The 22,596-nt window shown below is 36.0% G+C and overlaps 1 protein-coding gene across 16 annotated transcripts in view; it reads left to right on the top strand.

The window, feature by feature from the left end:
• Window positions 1–22,596, top strand: part of MEF2A (myocyte enhancer factor 2A) — a 79,082-nt gene that overhangs the window by 24,473 nt on the left and 32,013 nt on the right. For 13 of the 16 annotated variants that reach the window (XM_081124685.1, XM_081124681.1, XM_081124692.1 and 10 more), the window contains 2 exons: window positions 7,664–7,855; window positions 12,863–13,066. In XM_081124685.1, the coding sequence (XP_080980811.1) occupies window positions 7,802–7,855; window positions 12,863–13,066 (258 nt within the window). In that variant the 5' untranslated portion in view covers window positions 7,664–7,801. The remainder of the gene's footprint in view (window positions 1–7,663; window positions 7,856–12,862; window positions 13,067–22,596) is intronic. The other 3 variants (XM_081124683.1, XM_081124679.1, XM_081124680.1) reach the window with 1 other exon arrangement.

Below are 22,596 nucleotides of genomic sequence, written 5' to 3'. Positions count from 1 at the left end.
TTTTACCCTAGAGGCCAATTTGGGGGAGAGAGTTGAACTCTTAAGGATGTTAAGTATTTTGATGCATGAACTTGGTATTTCTCTCCATTGAAGTTGTCTTTAGTTTTTCTCAGCAGTATTTTGTAGTTTTTAATGTAAAGGCATTATGTATGTTTTGTTCAACTGACCCTTTATTATTGTTGTTATGAGTGGCAATTTAAAGAAAATCAGTTTTTGTTCTTAGTATATAGAAATATAATTGATTTTTGTGTAAAACCTTGTAATTTGTGATTTTGCTAAACTCATTAGTACTAATGGTATTATTGCATATTCCTTCAAATGTTTTGTGGTCCTACAAACGACATCATCTTGTCTGTGAATAAAGAATATTTTACTTCCTCTTGTACAATTCTTATATCTTGTATTTTTTTTATTTGCTTTATTGCACTGCCTAGTAGTCCCAGTGCAGTGTTGAATAGAAGTGGTGAGCTGACACCCTTTCCTTAGCCCTTGGTCTTAGGTCAGAAACATTGTCTTTCACCATTGATGTTAGCAATAGATTTTCATAGATACTCTTTATAAGACTGAGGACATTTCCTTCTATTCACAGCTTGCTGAGAGTTTTTTTCTTATGAATGGGCATTAAATTTTTATCGAGTTATCTGCATCTTTTGAGATAATTATGTGTTTCTTTTTAAAATCTTTTGGTTAATGTAGTAAATCACATTGCTTGATTTTTGAATACTGAACCAATAAAACATGCATTTCTGAAGTAATCACTTTTGGTCATGATGTGTTACATTTTTTATATATTGCTGGATTAATTTGCTAAAATTTAGGTAACAGTTTTTAAAATCTGTTTTCTCAGTAGGCATTGGTTTGTAGTTAAAAATTTTTTTTTAAATCTAGATATTAGAATGAGTTGGAAAGATTTCCTTTTCTGGAAAAATTTCTTTATAATTGGTGTTATTTCTTCTTTAGTAAAGTGTCTGATAAAATTTACCAGCCAAGGCCTCTGGGTTTGGAGTTTCTTTGTGGGGAGATTTTAAACTATGAGTTCAATTGTTTTGATTGACTTTGGACTATTTAGATTTATATTCAACATCTTGAATAAGCTTTAGTTTGTTTGTTTCAAGGAATTCATTCACTTCATGTAAGTTCTCTAATTTGTGGACATGAAGTTGCATATTACATTCTGTTACTCTTTTAATGTTTGAAGGATCTATGGTGATAATCTCGTCTTTCATTCTGATATTGGTGGCCTTTCTTATTTTCCAAGGGAGCACTTAATAGTTTAAATTTTCCTATATCTGCCTGCATCCTACAAAGTTTATAGTATATATTCATTTACATGGATTTCAAAGAATTTTAAAATTTCTTTGTGGTTCTTTTTGATCTGTATAATTTCCAAATATTTGGTTTATTTTCCAGATATTTTTAATCTAATAGGCTTCTAATTTAATTCTGTTGTAGCCCAAGAACATACTTTGTGTATTTATTGTAAGTGCAGAATGTTGTCTGTATTAGTAAATCTTTGCTGTGCACCAAACATTCTGCTGCTGTTGAGTGGGACTTTCTAAACACGTTAATTAGGTCAAATTGGTTGGTAATGTTCTTCAGGATTCATCCCTTCTGATTTTCTGTTTATTCCAGTAATTGCTGAGTGAGGAATGTGGAAATCTTCAACTTTCATTATGGATTTGTGTGTTTCTCCTTTCACTTTTTGTTCATGTATTTTGAAGCTCCATTATTAGGCGCATGCATATTTAGTTTTTTTAAGTGTCTTCTTGGTGAATCAATTGGGTTCTCTGTGTTGAAATGTGCTTCTTTATCTCTGGTAATATGTTGTGAAACAGTTTCTGAAATAGCTTGAATAGTTTCGGACAGAAAGTCTGATACTATTTTGTACCCCCATATGTAAATTTTCTGTTTTTTTGGACTGCTCTTAAGACTTTTTCAATGAATAGCTAAAACATTTAGCTGTTTGATTAGGATGTGCCTTAGTTTTAGTCATTTGATTAGTCATTTGATTAGGATGTGCCTTAGTATAGTTTTAGTCATTTGATTAGGATGTGCCTTAGTATAGTCATTTGATTAGGATGTGCCTTAGTCTAGTTTTCTTTGAGAAAATTGCTTTGTTTTAGTTTTGGAAACGCTGGCTACCACGTTTTATCATTTAGACAGGTTATCCCTGTGTGCTTACTTATAAGTATTTTGCCCTTTATGATTTCATATTTTGATTGCATTGGAATGAACATCCATATGTATTTGTTTTGTCATTGTCTTACTATTTCCTTAGAATTTTTGAAAGTAGAATGGATTTTTCAAGGGAAGCTGAAATTCAGGTTTCTTTTTGAAAAAAAATTTTTTTAAACGTGGACCAAATTGTTTAAAAACTTTGTATCTAAAGGATAGTTTCGAGCTATTCATTTTCAAAGACAAATGTTTTGTTCCCTGGTACTTTTGTTTTTTTTCCATTTTATATTTTACCCCTAGGTGGGCACATTTTCCCTACAATATTAATATCAAGATGCCCAAACTCCCCAAGGTGTATTTTTAGTGCTGATGTCTGAGCTTTATCTAGCTTCCTATTTGACATTTCCACTTGTATGATCCATGACCATCTCAAGTTTAGTATGGCCAAAATTGAAATCTTAAGTTCCTCCCTTTTAAAGAAGGAATGAATCATTACAGATTTCCTCTTGATAGATACCTGTTTATTTGTTAAAAGCATTCAGCTATTGATTGTACATAATTACTCTATTAGGAAGTTTATTTTAGTAGCTTTTTATAAAATTAAACAGGTAGTTGATTTACTAGAATCGTCAAAATATGGTGTGTTTTGATGAATGAACTCAAAGAGTGATGTTTATTTAATAAGGGCCAAGTTGAAAGTAAGTTCACCTTCTGTTTAAAGTCCATGCTCTTAAAATATTTATCTACTTACGAAACAAGGTTCTTTAAAACAGTAAACAAAATTGGTGGTAAAAGACTGAACACCTGTAATCAGTATTAGTATGACTTGACCTGAATTGGAGTGCTACATTCTGTTATCTCCTAAATTAAGACAACAAAACCCATACTGGGCATCTTTTTAAAACTAGTTCCTGATTTTTTAAAAAATTGAGCTACTAAAAAAAATTTCAGTCAACAGAGTTCAGTTTAAACTGTTTTTTTTCACTGTATTAATATTGCCTGAATACAGTTATAGGCCTGGCGATTTAATTAGAGAGATTCATTTTTACCCCCTAGGGTAAGATACATTACTTTCTGTATGGGAAAAAAATGCCCAACTGTGTTTGCTACAGTTAGGTTTTAGTTTTAAAGGTTGGTTTTAAATGTTGCTATTTCTACTAAAACTCCTTGTATTAATAAAATTTGAAACCTGAAATTATTTTAAAGGAGTGTACGTACTTCTTATTTTTTGAAAGTGTGGTAAAATACACATAACATAGTCTTTGCCGTTGTAGCCATTTTTAAGCGTACAGTTCAGTGGCATTTAGTAAATTCCCACCATCCATCTCCAGAACTTTTTCATCACCTCATACTGCTGAGGTGAACCCAGTAAACACTAACTCCCCATTCCTCCCTCCCTCCTGTCCCTGGCAACTACCGTTTCTTTTTCAGTCATTCTGAATTTTACAGCTCTAAATAGCTCATATAAATGGAATTATGTAGTATTTGTTCTGTAAGTGGCTTATTTTAGCATAAAATTTTCAAGATTCATCTGTGTTACAGCATGTGATAGGATATCCATTTTTAAGGCTGAAAAATATTCTACTTTATGTTTATAGTATGTATACTTATCCGTGTTTTTGTTGTTTTTTTTTTTTTTTGCTTCTATGTTCGTGTGCCAGTGGACACTTGGGTTGTTTGCACCTTTTGACTTTTGTGAATAATGCGCGTATCAACATTAGTTTACACATATGTTGTTTGAGTTCTTTCAGTTCTTTTGTGTATATACCTAGAAGTGGAATTGTTGGATAAAATGGTAATTCTATATGTGTGTGTGTGTGTGTGTGTGTGTGTGTGTGTGTGTGTGTGTGTGTATTTTAGTAACCACCATACTGTTTTCCACATCAACCGTACCATTTTATATTTCCAAAACAATGCAGAAGGGTTCCAATTTCTCCACATCCACAGTAACACTTGTCGTTTTGTGTCTTTTTGTTTGTTCTGTTAATAGTCATCCAAATGGGTGTGAAGTGGTATCTTACTGTGGTTTTGATTTGCATTTGTGCAGCGGTGATTAGTGATTTTGAGCACCCTTACAGGTGCTTATTTTCCATTTGTATATCTTCTTTGGAGAAATGTCTATTCAAGTCCTTTGCCCATTTTTGAAATTGGGTGGTTTATTTTTTGTTTTTGTATTAGGGTTTTTTAAAAAAAAATGTATTCTGGATATTAATCTCGTATTAGATAAAGTGATTTACAATTATTTTTTCCCATTCTGTGGGTTGCTGTCTTATGTGCTGATAGTGTCCATTGCCACTTTTTGACATTTAACCATATATGTATGGATTTATTTCTGGGCGCTCTCTATTCTGTTGGTCTATATGTCTGTCTTTATGTCAGTACTATACTATATTTTGATTATTGTTGTTTTGTGCAAGATTTTGACATTAGGGACTGAGTCCTCCAACTCTGTTCTTCAAGATTTTTTTTGGCTATCTGGAGTTCCTTGAGATTCCATATGAATTTAGGATGGCATTTTCTTTTTTTTTTCATTGGGATTTTGATAGGGATTGCATTGAATTTGCAGATTGCTCTGGGTAATACTGAAATGTTAACATTGTGTTTCAATCTATGAACATGGGTTTTCTTCTTTAATTCTTTTTTTTCAGTGGTTTTTTTTTTTAGTTTTCAGTGTACAAGTTTTTCATGTCGTTGAATAAATTCCTGAGTATTTTATTCTTCTTGATGCTATTGTAAATGGAATTCTTTCCTTAATTCAGACTTTTCATCGTTAATATATAGAAATAAAGCTGTTGTGTGTTGATTTGTATTTGACCACTTTAATAAATTTTTTTATTAGTTGTAACAATGGTTTTGTGGAATCTTCAAGGGGTTCTACACATAATAAGATCACGTCATCTGCAAATGAAGATAATTATACTTCTTCCTTTCCAATTTGGGTACCTTTTATTTGTTTTTCTTGCGTAATTGCTCAGGCTGGAACTTCACTACATTGTTGAATAGAGGTTGCAAAATCAGTTATCCTTGTCTTGTTTCTGATAGTAAAGCGAAAGCTCTCAGTCTTTCAGCATCGATTATGGTGTAAGCTGTGGGATTTTCTATATGACTTTTATTATATTGAGATAGTTTCCTTCTATTCCTAATTGGTTGTTTTTATTATAAAAAAGTATTGTACTTTTTCACATCCTTTTTCCGCATCAATTGAGATGATCATGTGTTTTATTTTTTCTTCATTCTCTTAGTGTGGCATATCACCTGGATTGATTTTAGCATGTGGACTTACTCTTGTATTCCAGGAGTCAGTCCCACTTCTTCATGCTGCTGTATTTTATACTGTTAGGTCTTTAAATATCTCTTCTTCCCATATGTTTTTTCGTTTTCTTTTCTGGGACTCCTGTTACATGTATCTTGGATCTTTTCTCCATGTTTCATAATTTTTTCACTCTTTTCTGTATTTTTTATTCTTCTATCTCTTTGGGCTTCAGCGTAACTATTTCTCTCTTTATAATCTTTTGGGTCATTCATTCTTCAGCTGTAGCAAACCTATTGTTGAACTCATCAGTTTCCTAATTTGTTTCCAAAATCATATTTTTTCTGTATTTTTTATATTTTTAAGAATTATGTGCTAAAATTTTTTGTTTTCTTTTTTAATTATTTGCACACATTAATTTATTTGAAAGTCCTTTTCCGATAATGACATCTGTAACTACTATGGGTATATTTCTGTTGACGTTTTTAAATTTTGGTTTCAGTCACGTCTTGACTGGTTATTTTTTATTTTAAGACATTTTATATAAATGATAAAATAATTTGGATTTCTGGATATCTTTTTTCTGATAAGATTTACTTTTGCTAAGTTTCTTTGAGAAGATTTTTATTAACATGCAGCTAGGTTAATGACACTAGGTAGGTCAGGTTACCTTAATTTCAGCAGGGATTGAGAAGATTTGAAGCTATATTTCTCTCCTTGTGTGGCCTGGTCTACTTTTGGTTCACCTTGATAGCTAGGGTGTAGTTCTTTGGGCACCCTCCAGATTTCTGGAATGTTTACTGGGGCTGTTCCTCCTCGGGTGGCCCTGGATCTGATTTTTGGTGCCCCCACTCACAGATCTCTGCTTAGCTTCTCAGGCTCTCGGCCAGTAATTCATTGACTCTTGGTGGGAAATGAGCCTACAGTCTGGTCTCGTCTGTTTCTTCCAGATCTCAGTCCTACAGATTCTCACTGTCCTGCAGGTTCTCTAGTGGTTTTAAACAGATTACTTTTTGTTTTGCTTTCCTGGTTCTTAGAGGAAGGTTTGTTTGAGGTAACTCCTCCACTATCGTCGGAAGCAAAAGGCTCATATGTGTTCTAGAATTGAGAATTTTTGTCATGGTAGTGATGAAAATTTAAAAAAGCTTATTACTTTCGAGCAAAAGCCAGATTTAATCAAACACTGGATTTGCACAGTGCAATTGAAGTTCTGTAGATATACATGTATAGCATTAAAAACACTGGAATAAAATTCTCCTGAGAATTGATTATTGTGAATGTTACTACGTAAGTTTTGAAAGCACTAGGTTTTGTCACAACCGTCATTCACAGCATGACAAATTATATAATTGCCAGTAATTCCACTTTAGAGATAAATGTAATAGAAAATCCTTGTTTTTGAATGATTCATAGAGTCAGAGGAATTTAATGGGCATGGAATTTATATACCCACACCCACAAAGTAAGGTTCTGTGGTTTATTCTAAGGGGAATTGGTTTTGGCGTCATCAGGGGGACGACATTACAGTCGATAAGGACTTCATTAAATAGTTAACAGAATAATATTACATTTAAGTGCATATTATTATGGAAGTATATAGTGTCTTTGTGGATTGATATAGTAGTTTTGCTGGTGTCTATGGCAGTTTGCAAGAAGTTTGTAAAGGCAGAGTTATCCAGATTTTTAGTTCATCCTTTGACATAAGAAGCTTTTAAGGCTATTTTATAATGTTTAAGAGGAGAAGCTCTGGAACTAGACTTCTTGAGTTCATATCCTAAGCTGTGCCCCTTACTGTGCAACCTTGGACACATTACTTACTATCTCTGTGCTTCAATAATCCTGTTTATAAAATGAGGTAGTAATTACAACTAACTCAGAAGATCGCTGTTAGGATTGAATGAATTAAAACATATCAGGTATTTAGAAAAGTGCCTGGCATACAAAAATCTCAGCAAGTGTTGGCTCTTGTTGTTGCTAGTATTATAATAAACATTGAGAAAAGCCTAGAGGTTACGATTGCACTCTTTTAGTCAGAACTAGAGGCACAGAAAGATTTAAGATATATTTTAGGGGTTAAATTAACAAGACTTCAACTTATTTACTAATTTTATGTAACCAAAAATTTTAACTAATAATGCTGTCTGTGTGCAGCTTAAAAACAGGTTTGAAATTTGTATAACATTTTCATGACTTGCAAATCTATAGAACTTAAACTTTCTAATTTGTGTTTTCTTTTAGATCTTATAGAAAATTTCAGCTGTAGCCCTTGGACTAGAAGCTGAAATAATAGAAGCTGTGTATGATGCATTAGGGTATTGAAGAAAATTAATTTTTGAATTAAATATTTGGAATATAAGGAAGGAAAGGTGACTGAAAATGGGGCGGAAGAAAATACAAATCACACGCATAATGGATGAAAGGAACCGACAGGTAAATGAAAATTTTAATTTATCTATTTAATTGATGTAAACATTTTTTCTAAAAAAGGAGTGTAGGATAAAATGGTTGAATTTTTCTTTAATTTCAAGTCTAAATATTTTTCTTTCTAGACTAAATTATATACTTCAGCAATCAAAACATTTTGGCTTTTATCATGTACTTTAAGGAAGCTTTTTTTAATTTCAGAAATCATATTGTTAATTACAAAAACATAGGCAGACAGAAGAAAAGTAAAATTATTGCAGCTCCACCACCACTGTCCATTGTGTCCATCTATCACACTATATTTAATCTTCTGTACATTTGATTGTTAGTTTTCTGTATATTGATCATTTTAAATTATCACCTATTTTCATGAGTAGGTAATTCCTAAGTTAACTACAACTGTCAGTGATTGTGTTCTGCTCAGTTATATTTTCTGGTTAACCAACAGATAATGAGAAATTTTTTTACAACTCTTTATTATCACAAATATTCTAAATCACTTATGTATAGGGTGGGCAAAAGTAGGTTTACAGTTGCTCATATGGAAAATAATACAATAATTAATAAATAATACAAGAATAAGCTCTGTTTTGCATACTCACAACTGTAAACCTACTTTTGCCAAGCCCATATATTGAAGTTAATTTTCAGTACCAGCGTCAGTAAACCCTTAAAAATTCAGGATAATTATAACGGTACTGATATATAAAGACCTAAAATCATAAGGGTTTAAAGCAAGAGATGGCAAACTGTGGTCCTTGGGCTGACTGCCTGTTTTTATAAATAATGCATTATTATAACACTGCCATGGCGTGGTATTTAGCAGTGTGCTGTTTCATCTCCAAGTGTTTTGGGATTTCCCAGCTATTTTTCTATTACTGATTTCTTGTTTTAATTCCATTGTCACCTGAGAGCATACATTGTATGATTTCTGTTCTTTTAAATTTAAGCTGTGTTTTATGGCCCAGAACGTGGTCTCTCTTGCTGAATGTTTCATGTGAACGGGAGAGTAATGCGTATTCTGTCGTCGAATGAGGTAGATAACAGTTATATTCAGCTGGTTGATGATACTCCTGAGCCCAGTTATGTCCTTGCTGATTTTCTCCAGCATTTTTGGTAGAAGGGTGTTGAAGTCTTCTGTTGTAGTGATGCATTCACCATACTCCTTGCCTCCCAGATGCCCTTCTCTGTTCCTGGTAATTTTCTGTGCTTTGACATCTTCTCTGTCTGAAATTAATATCGGTATTTCAGTTTGCTTTTGATCAATGTTAGCAGAGTATGTCTTTCTCCGTCCCTTCACTTTTACTCTATATGTGTCTTTATATTGAAAGTGGGTTTCTTGTAGACAGTATCTATTATTAGGTATTGTTTTCCTACTCACTGACAATCTTTATTTTTTAATTGCTATATTTAGACCATTGACTTTTAAAGCTGATTGTTGGTGTAGTTGGATTAGTAGCTCCCACATCTGTGCTCTATTTGTCACTCTCCTTTGTTTTTATTTTTGTCTGATGATCTTTTTCTGCTTTTTGTGATTTAAAGTGATCATTTTATATGGTTCTGTTTTCTCTCCTTTCATATCAGTTATACTTATCTTTTTTTTTACTCTCCTTAGTGTAACGAAGTGTTCCTAACTCCCTCTCTCTGCCCTGCATTGTTGCTCTCATGCATCCCGCTATCACCTAAGCTGTAATCATTTTTAATACATGGTTGCTATTATTTTGAACAAATTGTTATCTGTTAGGTCAATTAAGAGTAACAGCAGCGCCCGGCCGGGCGTGGCTCAGTGGTTGAGCGTCAACCTAGGATCCAGGCGATCAGGGTTCGATTCCTGCAACATGCCTGGGTTGCGGGCTGCAACCGATCAATGACTCTCTCATCATTGATGTTTCTAGCTCTCTCTCTCCCTCTCCTCTCTCTGAAATCAATAAAGGTATATTAAAAAAAAAAAAAAAAAAGTAACAGCAGCAAAAAGAGTATCTCTGATGCTCTTTTTTTTATATAGATCAGAGTTTCTGGTCTTATTTTCCTTCACTCTGAAGAACTCCTTTCAACATTTCTTTCATGGCAGGTCTATTAGCAACAGATTTCCTCAATTATTGTTTGTCTGAAAAAGTATTTATTTCTTTTGAAGTACAGTTTTTCAAGATACAGCATTTGAGGTTGGTGGTTTCCCCCCTTGACACCTGAAACGTGTCATGCTGTTCTTCCTGCCCAGTCTGAGGAGAGCTTGGATGTCATTCTTATATTTGCACTTCTCCAGATACGGTGCTTTTTCCCTCTGGCTTCTTTCAAGATTTTTTAAAATCTTTGATTTTATATCGTTTACATATAATATGCCTTGCTGTTGTTTTCAGATGTTGAGGGGTTTTTGTTTTGTTTGTTGTTTGCATTTATCCTGCTTGGTGTTCTTTGAGCTCCCGGACCTGTGGTTTGGTGTCTGATATTAATTTGGGGGAAATTCTCAAATGTTATGATTCAAATATTTTGTCTGTTATTTCTCTTTCTTCTCCTTATGGTATTTACAGTTTCTGTTGATATATCCTCAAGCTCAGAGATTCCTTTCTCATTAGTTCTATCTTGCTAATGAACCCATCAAAGGCAGTTCATTTATGTTACAGTGCATTTTTATTGCCAGCATTAAAAAAATTTTTTTTTTAGAATTCCCATCTCTCTGCTTACGTGTTGTTGCATGTTGCCCACTTTTTCCCTTAGAGCCCTTAGCATGCTAATCAGAGTTATTTTGAATTACTGGTCTGATAATTCCAACATTTCTGCCGTGTCTGACACTGCTTCTGATGCTTGCTCTGTATCTTCAAATTGTGCTTCTTCCCCTTTCATATGCCTTGTAATATTTTGTTGAAAGCCAGTCATGTGATGCGCGAGGTAAAAGGAATTACAGTCGTGGGCCTTAGCACCGAGGTGGAGAGGTGTGGAGGTGGGAGAGGTGTTCTGCGGCCCTGTGATTAGGACTCCGTCTTCAGTGAACCTGCGCCTGCAGACTGTGCACCCCCCAACTTCAGATGGGGTAGGACGGCTAGAGGGGACTGGAGCTGAGTATTTCCCTTTCCCCCGTCAGTTAGGCTCTGGTAAAATTGTTTGTCTTGAGGGCAGGCCTTGCTAAGAACAGAATTCTCTGGCACATTTCAAAATGGCGACTTCTCCCCTCTCCCTGCGGAAGCACGAGGGGTTTTCTCTGATCTTTACCAGTAGGACCTGGTAGAGGACCTGAGGGAGGTAAAACTCAGAAAAGTATAGGCATGTCCCGAGACTGGGCCCTCCTGGAGTTCTTTTTTTAAAATATATCTTTATTGATTTCAGAGAGAGGAAAGGCGAGGGAGAGAGAGACAGAAACATCAATGATGAGAGAGTCATTGATCAAGCCCATAACCTGGGCATGTGCCCTGACCGGGAATCAAACCCCTATCGCCTAGATCCCAGGTTGACACTCAACAGCTGAGCCACGCCCAGCCGGGCCCTCCTGGAGTTCTTAACTTTCATGCTTGTCCACACTAAGCCTCCAGCATTTCCTCAGTTATAGTTCTGGTTTTCTTACCCTGGTACTGGTTCCAGTTTGGGGGGCAGAAGTTTCCCTGTCACCTCAATTCTTTGAGGGATCTAAGAAGAGTTGTTATTTTCAGTTTATTCCGCTTTTTACTTCTTGTTAGGATGGAGTGGCACCTTTCAAGCTCCCTGAACACATTTGACCAGAAACCTTAAGTGTCCCATGGACTTTTAAATTGAACAATGAAATAAAGATACGGGGATCGTTGGGGATATGAATAGGGGTCAGTCCCTGGTTGGGGCTGTGCCAGGCAAGTATATTAATGAGAGAGAGGTAAAGAAGTTACGTGTTTGCAAGGAAGTGAAAATAGTGATGGGTCATGGAATCTAAAGAGGTAAGAAAGGGCATGAGAATAGACAGTGACAAAGTGGTGAATTGGATAGGAGGACTTGATAAAGGTTAAAGAATTTCTGGAGACATAATACAACATAGGAGAGCTGGAAAGAAGGCAGTCAAAGTGGAATGAAAAAAACTGAGATTTTGGAGGTGATGTGATTATTGGTGATGGCAGAGTTAAAGGTATGATTTAGGAGTAGGTGCTTGACATGTGGTAGAGGTAGGCCATTTGGAAGCTGAGAGATGAAGGCACTGAGAGGCCAAAGTATTCGCAGTGGTCCCCCCTCCTCCCCGGGATGCTGAAGTCACCAGAGATAAAGTAAGAGCAGGGCCAGAACGACAAGTAGTTAGGTGATACCTATCAGTGCGGGGGGGGGGCCACTTGATGGCCACCACAAGGAGAGTTTTTGGGTGGTACAAATGTCCTGCCTTTAGCTTCAAGGTATCTGGGCTTTTTGAAGGGGAAGGAAGGAAAAATACTTGAGAAGAGAGACTACAGAGCAGAAAGGATGTATCTTTCAGGCTGAACAAGCAGAAGTTGGTCTCTATTTGAGAGGACTTCAGGTGACAGGTTTCAAATACAGAAAGAAACATTCAAAGGACATGAGTGAATTTGCTGATCCTAGACTGTGAATTTCAGTGGGAGCAATAGAAGGGCTTGGGAACATACTGTTAGATTAATAGATGTGCTTAGTTTAGTCGTTTAGGGAGTGAAGTCCGAATGGTGATGGATTCCTTGTGTAGGACTTGGGGTTTCTGATGGGGGGAACCATTTTAAGCTAGATGGTAAGGGGCCACTTGGCCAGCTGTTTCCTTTCTGGTTCTTTGCCTTCTACAGTGGAGTGGCAGCCAAGGATAAAGGAATACTTCCTCAGGAGGCTGCCTCCTAGAGCTCTTGGAGATGCCAGATACATGTAGGACTGTAGGCCTGTGGCAAAGGGGGGGGAGGTAGAGGCCCATGGGGAGCATGAAACTAGGGACCTTTTCCATCTTCGAAATCTGACTCAGTATTAGGAAGACTCATTTTCAGGGAGCCTATATTCAAGTACTACTTTTAATATATTCAAGTGATACTTTTAATAAAAGTACACTTTTTTTCTTCAATTGTCTAGGTCACCTTTACAAAGAGAAAGTTTGGACTCATGAAGAAAGCCTATGAACTCAGCGTGCTCTGTGACTGTGAAATAGCACTCATCATTTTCAACAGCTCCAACAAGCTGTTCCAGTACGCCAGCACCGACATGGACAAGGTGCTGCTCAAGTACACCGAGTACAACGAGCCTCACGAAAGCAGGACCAACTCGGATATTGTCGAGGTAACACTCTAGCCAGCCCAGACTGCGGATAATAATTAAGTCGTTCATTTAATTACTTGAACTGTTAGATTGTTTTTTACATACAGAATATAAATCAGTCATAGATACATCTTTTCTCTAAATCATTTCTTAGAAGGATCTAATCGCTGCTGTGTGATGAACCATTTATGCTATAAAATACCCTCTTCATTGAGACCAAATAAACTAGGCTCCTGTACCATATCCCCTTCTCATCCACGATTACTTATTTTATGAGTGTTTAAATTAATATTCTAAGAAACATCACTTTGGACAGTATGAAGTTACAGTTTTAATGTCTTAATTAACTGAAAAGAAAGAAAAGGGATTTTTTAAAGAATGATTCCTGTCTATTCAGAAATAGTGTTTTAAAACAAAACCTTTGAAAAGGAGGACCAATATCCTTCCCTTTGCAAATTCTTATAAAAGATAACTTTCCATGTATATTCCATAATAGCACTTTATATGAGCTTGATCTTTATTGAAAAGATATATACTTGGGCTTAGTTTTGTAATATTAGAAAACTAGTTCAATAAATTAGGTATTTCCTTGGTGAAAGTACTGAAACCATGTGAAATGATGCACAACTAACTATAAAAGAAGAAATGAAGCTCCAATGTAGATTTTATTCAAATAATTGAGATTAAGATAAAGATTTTTATTGTATAGGAACCTGTTTGCCTCCACAGATTATATTATAGTTCTGACAATGAGTTTAAAATTGTCCCTATATTTCTCTGCCTTAGCCATTCCTTTTTTCACAGTAATCATCACTGCAAAAAAAAAAAAATTGTTACTTTTTAGCAGTCGACCAGTCGTTTGAAAAGAGGACAAGTATAGCATAATTACAGCTAGGACTCATCTCTGTTGTTTGGTTTGATTTGCCCAGTTTTATTTAAGTGACTCACTATGGTGAACCTCCCCTGGAATGTGTATGAAAATTTTGATTGGGCTTTTGCTGAACATTTCAGTTAAACTGCATGGTTACATCTTTAGCCAAACCCCTTAATGCAGTTATATCAGTGGTAAATTATTTTATATCATTGAGCATTTTTGGTATATCTTATCACTATAGATACAATGAATTTTGAATCATAATTTTGTAAATGAGGGCATCACCATTCGGGTTAGCTTTAGAGTAGACTGGATTTCCTTGAAGTGGGGAGTATCCCTGGTGTGTTTAGTTTAAAATGATATCTTATTTTTAAAATCTCTATTTCTATAAAAAGTTGCACTTGCTTGAATCAAGAGAAATAGAGTTGCTTTAATACTGTCAACAAATAGACGTTCAAGCTAGTTTCACTATGGAAGGCAGCAACCACCTTCTTAACCCTAACTGCTCTGCTCTTTTATTGTAGCAGTGTTGTTCTTGGCCTGGAGTTGGGGTGCTTTGCAGTCTACAGTGTACTTCCGTAGAGAATATGAAGAATCGAGTTTAATTTAGCCCTCCCAGGATTTTCAGGAGATTCCCTCAGTCTTCCTCTCTGTTGTGGTCAGCAACAGATCCCATGTCAGGGAGGAGATCCAAGCGTTTCTTAGCAGTCTCCTATATTACATAAAGTCTGCTTCCATATGGCTGAAAACTTCTGCAGCCCCATTATCAGTTGGGATTTTGATACTTCCTTTTTAATTAGAATTCTTAGGAGGGAACATAAATCTTACCAATAGATTTTTATGAAGTTCTGAATTACATAAATACAAAGGTTAGAAGACAAAATTGATTATAAGGGATTAATTTGTTGTGCTGGAATTAATTATAAGGCTTAATTCTCCTTTCTTGTATGTTAATGACTTATTCAGTTAACCTGCATTTTAAGACAATGGTGGTTACACTTGTAAGATATTCTTTCTCCCACATGTAAGGTGATACAACTATAACCTCACAAGTAGCGTATACATGTCTGAGTTCTTTTTATCAGCTGTGGTCATGGCTTATGCTAATGTTGCTTCAAAGGTTTTTGTTAGCTAAGTTTACCAGATAAGAATAATGACAGATACTTAACGTTGAACGTCCCATGGGTCAGACACTTTAGAATGCTTTACAAATACCTCATTTAAAGATATTTTTAGAATGCGATTATAAGTATTTTTCCTTTTTTCATACATTTTCCTTTCAACCAGTTGTAGTAATTGGAAGCACACTTTTTGATGTCCATTTGTTCATTTGACAAAAATAATTGAGGGGCTGCTGTGTGCTGTGGCCTCTGCAAAGTGATGCTATTTAGAGATTTCTAATTCAAGCCACTACACTATTCTTTCTACCCAAGTTTTATAATCCATTGAGATCAACTTTTTCCAACTAAAGATTTTATATCTATAAACTTCTATCTAACATGTTGGTGTGTGATGTTCTACACTTTCGCTGTCTCACGTGGCTGAGTACATTAACATTCAGCGGAGGCATATAAACATCTATAGGTGATGGACTTCAGTGTGTTTCCTTATGCAATGTGGCAACAGTGCGACGAGCTGAGAACTTTGTGAACAGCTCTCATAAGGCCTCTAACCTGAATTCACCGATTTCCTGTTGCATATTTGTTAGTCTTTAAAATCAGCAGGAGTTTACTTTAATGTCCTTTGACAGAGTCTTGAATATATTAAAATGGAGTCTTCAGTAGATGTAATTCTATTGCATCCTACACACAAGCCCTTTGGGGACGTACTGTGAAGAGAAAGGAGGATTGGTGTCTGTTGTTAACCACGCCTGCAGTCTGCAGCATAGGGATACACCTGTGTTTTGCCTGTGGAATCAGATCTAGTATGTTGTGTGGGAGCACTGTAGTAAATATATAAAAGTTGTGGGTATTTGAATATTGTGAGGGTAAACAGATACAGGGAAGGACATGACACTCGCTTTTATCTACCTTTCAATTTTTAGCCATGGGTATTAGAAACCCTCCACAGAACAATGTTCTAGATTTGTTCTTCCTTGTATCATATTGCCTGTATTTTAAAACTCGTTTCGTAAGATTTTAATCAGCTTTAACATTTTAATTATAGCTGATAACAAATTTCTATATCTACTTTTTAAAAATCAACACTTACATATTTTAAGTGGCACGTATTTTAAATTAAGGTCTGCAGTGTCTTGTAGGAAGCATATATACCCACTGTGTTGAGGAAACTATATGAGGATGGAAACTTACACATTAGGAAATTAGGTCATCTTTAACATAAACTTCATAAGAACCTTCATAACTGGATTTTTTTGAAATGGAGAGTATCACTACTGTGTTTAAAATGACATCTTATTTGAAAATATTTATATACTGCTTTTATACTAAGTAAAAGCCCAGAACCAATGGAAACGCTCTGCATCAAAATAAATATTATGCTAAAGGCACAAAATGAGGATTTTAGCAGCTGCTACACAATGAAAGCCTGAAATTACTTTCATATCTTTTTTTTTTTTCTTTTTTTGGCTTTACAGGAATATTTGAAATATTAAATATTCCTGCTCAGTATTTTTTAAATAGCTATGATTTGGTGGCATTGGAGAATATCAGTAAATAGCTTATGTGGTGATTGATTCAGATCACTGCGCTGTCATTTCAGGAAGTACAGGGGCCGTGGCTGTTTATCTTGCTTGTTAGTATCGTGTGAGCTGTTCCCAAATAGAGATATTTTATTCACCCCAGGAATACTACAGTACTTAAAAAAAAAATTCTACATTATTTCCTTTGATCTTCATATCCAGGGTAAGCTTTTTTAGAAGTAGAAAGTGAGGCCCAGTTAAATGTTTTGTGCTGAGTCATGTGGTTATTTAGTGGCAGAACTGCCACTAGAACCTGGGTCTTTGACATTGCCTCCTGCTTTTGTGTCCCCGTTGACTGAATCCATTGGAGCTCTGGAATATTTCACCACAGATAGATAAGATTGTCTACCTATACCAGTAATGTGTATAACATGTAGCAAACATGGGTAAGTTTTCCTCAGTAATGAACAGAAGATAAGTGAGGATAGTTGTAATAAGAATAATAGATAACATTTATCAAGTACTTACTATGACCTGATACTCTTCTAAGGGCTTACATTTACATTCTTATTAAGTCCCTCTGTTGACCCCATTCCACAGTTGAGGAAATTGAGGCACAGTGATAAGTAAGATGATGATAATTTGGATTCTAAAGAAAGAAAACAGGATGCTTTTTTGGTAATCCCTGCCTGCTTTCAAATTACAAAGGAATTTAGAAATAATCAGTATGAGATTTCCAAATAAATATAAGATGTATCTTAAAGAAATCAATGTAAGATATATCTATCAATTACTAAATAAAAATGAGTGGTAATAAAAGTGATCATTCCAGGAGTATATTATTTAAAATCAGTAGTTTTCAAAGTGTGGTACCCTGACCAGCAGCATCACCAGAGAACTTAATGAAAATCTAAGGTGAGATTTTCAGAAACTTGAGAAGACGCCTGAGCAATCTGGTATTAACTTGAATTAACTTTTCCTAAGTGCAGTGAGACTGAAACCTCCAGGTTAACCTGAAGTCTCTTGACATTGGTTGTCTTGGTTATCTAGCTTTTAAAATACTTTTGTTTCCAAGAATATCTTCTGAAATAATTTCAAGCAGTAAGCAAGCAGAAATTCTAACTCTCAAGACGTTTTTTTTCCTTAATATATCTTTATTGATTTCAGAGAGAGAGAGAGAGAGAGAGAGAAAACCATCAATGATGAGTCATTGAACGGCTGCCTCCAGTGTGCTCCCTGCTGGGGATCGAGCCCACAACCTGGGCATGTGCCCTGACCAGGAATTGAACTGCGATCTCCTGGATCCTAGGTCGATGCTCAACGGCTGAGCCACGCCAGCCGGGCTCAAGACCTTTCTAAAAGCAATTCAGAATAGTATGCTAATATTGTTGTGAACTGCAAACTAGGGAACACGTTTCTAATGGGCTACCTTTCAATTCAATTCTGCACGGTTGTGAGTGCTCCTTTGAGTGTAGTAAAGGGGTCTGGTGAGGATGTGTGGGAGCTGACTCCAGTTCCTCAGCTGAGCAGAAAAGAAAGATAAATGACTTTTGTCTCCTGAGGTTATCTAGGGCTGACCTTAAAGAACTAGAGGTGTGATTTGGTTAAGGTTCCCTGACAGTGTGTATTATGCATAATATCCTCAGAGACCCCCTTTGAGCCAATCGGTTCTTTTCTTCTCCGTGTAAGGCACAGCTGAGGAGTGGCAGGGCCTGCGGTGTTTACAGGGCTGCAGCGGAGGGGCAGGGAGGTAATGAGAGCGCTGAAGAACCAGACCGAGCTGCCCCACCTCCAGCCCCTGCCCAGCTCCTGTGTAGCTGACACCCCCAGCTGGGGCGGTGGGTCATGGGGTGAGGCTGGCAGTCCTCACGGCCCCTCCTCCACGTGTCCCACACCCGCGCCACACTGCAGTCACCGTAGCTCTTGCGATTTCCGCCTCACAGTTTTTATTTTGCTGTGTGCTTGACTATTACTCATCACACAACTATTGGTTTTCATTATGTGCTTTTAATCAGGAACTCTGCATCTCTACATGTGATTTTTATTGTCTTGAGGTTAGATTTTTCTCCGTCAGAGATTGATGTTGTTGATGTATACACAGGAGATTGTGGGGAAAGGGTGATATATATTACTTTATAACATAGTTCACATTTCTGTGATGCATATCTTGTGATTATTGATGAATACCTTCCTTTTTATCTCTGTCAGGGATTGAGTGCTTTAGTACTGATGATCAGATAAATTGTTCTTCTTTCCTCTGGAAGTTCTTTGATACATTGGCCAAATTTTTGACCAGTGAGAGGAGGGTACAGAGATCAGAGAAAACTTTGTCTAGAGGTGACACCCTCACCTGAGTCCTTTAAAGGATAAAGGACAGGGTTGGGGAGGGAAAGGGGGTGGAAGGAAGGTGTTCTAGGTCAGGGGGAAGCTTACGTGGAAGTGAGGAAGTGAGACATGGCACAGTTATTTTACAGAGTTAAAGTCAGCTTGGTATTGTGTGAAGAGCGGAAATAGCTGAGACCTGAGAAGTAAACCAGATCCCAAAGGGGCGTGTGAGGCTCGTGACTTTCTCCTGAAGTTTGGGTAGCTACAGAAAGAGCTTAATAGACTAGCTGCCTAGGTTTTGTCCTGTACTTTTCCAAGCTATAAACTGTTAGATTTGAACTGTAATTTTTTTGAAAGGGGTTAGAGAGAAAGGAAGAGAAAGGGTAAAAATGTTGAATGAAATGAATTATTTCTCCATTTTTTATTCATAGCATTGATATTGTACTATGTATGAGGCCTTGTGCCAGACACTGGGAATATAGTGGTAACTGGCTTACATTTCTGCTGTTTTCCCAACAAGATGATGTGTTGGCTATTTTATTGTCTCACTACGTAGTCCCTTTGTTGAATATGCTTCAGAAGGATTCAGGACACTTAGAATCCCAAGATTTTGATGTTTCCCTCCAAATCAGAATCATTCAGCATATACGCGTTATAGTGTAATTAGAACTAGAAGCTCATTTAGAGCAGAATTCTCACCACATGTAAAACAGTGTTCTGTGTGTGCCTGTGAAGTGAGATGTGTATAGTCCATGATATTTCAGTTCTCTTCTAAATAGGTGGCTAATGCAGACATGGAGTTTTTAAAACCTGGCCATTCAAACACATAATTTAAAATTAAGCAGATAGCTGAATATTTTTTATATTTATTTTGAAGTTATTTTTGTAGCTTAGTTCTGAGAGAGAATCTATTTGGGGATCTCTAGTCTAAAGAAAGAGGGTTATCTTCTAGGCATAGATTAGTTGTAACTCTACTTTTTAATTTACAGTCATACAGTCAGTGCTGTGTCTGTAAATAACTCTAGATGGTAGTGTGAACTTCTTATGTTTTGGAAAAATAAACGTACCTTATAATTTTGTTTGATGGATTGATTCACAACTTTCAATGTGTGCTCTGATACTTGTATATCATAAGGATATTCTATGAAGAGTAATACATGTAGGCACATTGACATGTGATTATATTTCTTTACTCAAAGACTATTCCTTGAAGTTCTTATTTAATTCATTAGCAGTAAAACAGCAGAAGGTAAACTTGTAATATTGTTTATGAAGTTAGCAGTTAACTTTGTAAATAAGCTACATGCCTGAGTCTTAGAGAATGAACCAAAGCATGATTATTTATATTGGAATTTGCCTCTTGGAGTTCAGTGGAGAATATTTTTCTGCAGTGCTTTGTTTTTGTAGACAAATTTTTTTTTCATATAACTCATTTGTTATTTTTTGGTAATTTCTGGGCTTGAGTTGTTATTTCCAGAACCTTATCTTGAAAACCTTAAAAATATTTATGTTCTGCAAAAAGAAACATAGAAATAGCAACTAGTAGTTGTACAGGAATTTAAAATTCAGTGGGCTTTTATTACGCCATCAGTGTTCATATAGGATTATCCCATAATATTATATAATTAAAATATTTTATTGCTATCCACATTTGTATAGTTGAATTAAGTTTTTAAAAATGATTATTACTTTGGGGTATAGAAAATTTATCAGTCTTGTTCTGTAGGACAGAAAATAAGGGTTTAGGTGGGTGTTTAGGTGCTTTGTGAAAGGTGTATTAATTCTCAAATCCTCTTATTTGATATTCACTTAATAGTAATTCAGAGTAAGTTTCTATAATTAGTATTGTAATAAGCATTTCTCGGCTATATTAACCAGTTATTTATTGAATATTTATGGTACCCAGGTAGTAAGCTCAGTGTTTAATAGGAAGAGGGAATAGTATTAAAGTTCTAAACCTCATCGGGTTTGAGGTTCAGTTACAATAATGTCCGTGAAGGCATTTTGAAACTAGTCCATATTAGTTAGGCTGTTCTGGTTGCAAGCAACAGAAGACCTGACTGAAACTGGTCTTTAAAGTAAGGGTATTTGTTATATCACATAACAATCCAGCAGTGTGGTAGAGATTAGCCTGTGTTAAAGCGGGCTCGGGGTTTCTGCCTTCCATCAGGCATCAGCTCTGTCCTGATGCTGGCTTCCTTGTGTGGACAGTGACAGCTCCCAGCCTTAATGTGCACACAGCGTCACCTAAAGCAGCTCTATTCAGTAGAACTTTCTCTGATGATGGAAAATGTCCTTTGTCTGTGCCATTAAACATGGTAGCCGTTGTCCATGTGTGCCTGCTGACTGCTTGAAATACAACAAGTGCAACTGTGAGGAACTGAATTTTTAATTTTAATTATAATTTAAGTAACCGTATGTGGCTAGTGGATGCCATATTGTAAGCACTGATATAAAGCTTTAGAGATCAGTTTTGTTCCAGAATTCCCAGCAAATGTCCTAAAATTAATTCGGACTGTACTGGTTTAGATAACATGCCTTCACACCGCCCACTCCCAATGCACTAATTGTGTGGTGGAGAGGGGACGGAAATTGCCGATTAGCTGTTCTAGCCAGATGTCCCACCTCTAAGATATACTGTAAAGCTATAGTAATGCAGAAAGTTTGGTATTTGCATAGGGATAGATATGTAGATCAGTGGAACAGAATAGAGAGCTCAGAAATAGAAGCACACATATATGGTTAATTGATGTTTGACAAAAGTGCAAGAAAAATTGAGAAAAGGAAGATCTTTTCAGTAAGTGGTGCTAGGAAAACTTGATAATACGTGTAGGAATAAAGAGTTTGTATAGGGGAGTAACAAAGGCAAGGCAGAGTCCAGACCGATGGGGAGTAGTTGATGGGGGGCCTTGAATGGCAGGCTGTGGCATTTGACATTTGTCCTGTGGGCACTGGGCAGCCATTAGAGGTGTTTAAAAGGTAGTCAAATAATTGTTAAAAGAATACTAATCTGGCGACAGATAATCAGCATTTTAAAAGAAGTTTATAGCTTTTAAAAATAGACTGTTATCTATTAATTATGATGGGTTTCCAGAAGTTGTGAGGCTCCTGTGAAGAATGTGCTTCACTTGGGGAAGGGAGATTGCAGTGGGGTGCAGGCTGTGTTCTAAGGAAAAAAAGTACAGGTACTTGTGCTGCAATGCAGCCCTGAGAATTCTCCTGAACTGCAAAGCCTATGCAACTTTGCGTTCTGACAAAAATCCACCTCCACAAAAACTATAAACCTAAATGTGAAAAGCAAAATTATAAAACTTTTTAGACGATAGCATAGGAAAATATCTTCATAATGTTGAGGTAGGGAAAGATTTCTTATACAAGACATAAAAATTACTGCATAAGGGAAAACTGTAAAGGAAAAAACTGATAAATTTGACTTCATTAAAATTAAGGACCCATTTTCAGTCAAAGACAAGTATTCAAAAAACATGCCACAGAATGGAAAAGATTTTTACAGTGCATAAAATTAGCTAAGGACTTATGTTGATTACAAAAAAAAAAAATGACTATAAAGCAGTAAGAAAAAGAAACAGCTCACTAGAAAATCTGGCAACGTACCTGACAGGCACTTCACTAAAGAGAAAATCCAAATGGCCAACAGATATGACATGTGCTTTGTTTTCTTAGTGATCAGAGTAATACAAATTAAATCCT

The sequence above is a fragment of the Miniopterus schreibersii genome (assembly GCF_964146895.1).
Source record: "Miniopterus schreibersii genome assembly, chromosome: 22".
Lineage (NCBI taxonomy): Eukaryota > Metazoa > Chordata > Mammalia > Chiroptera > Miniopteridae > Miniopterus > Miniopterus schreibersii.
Note: the sequence above shows the minus strand (reverse complement) of the source record. Positions and strands in the feature narration are given on the sequence as shown.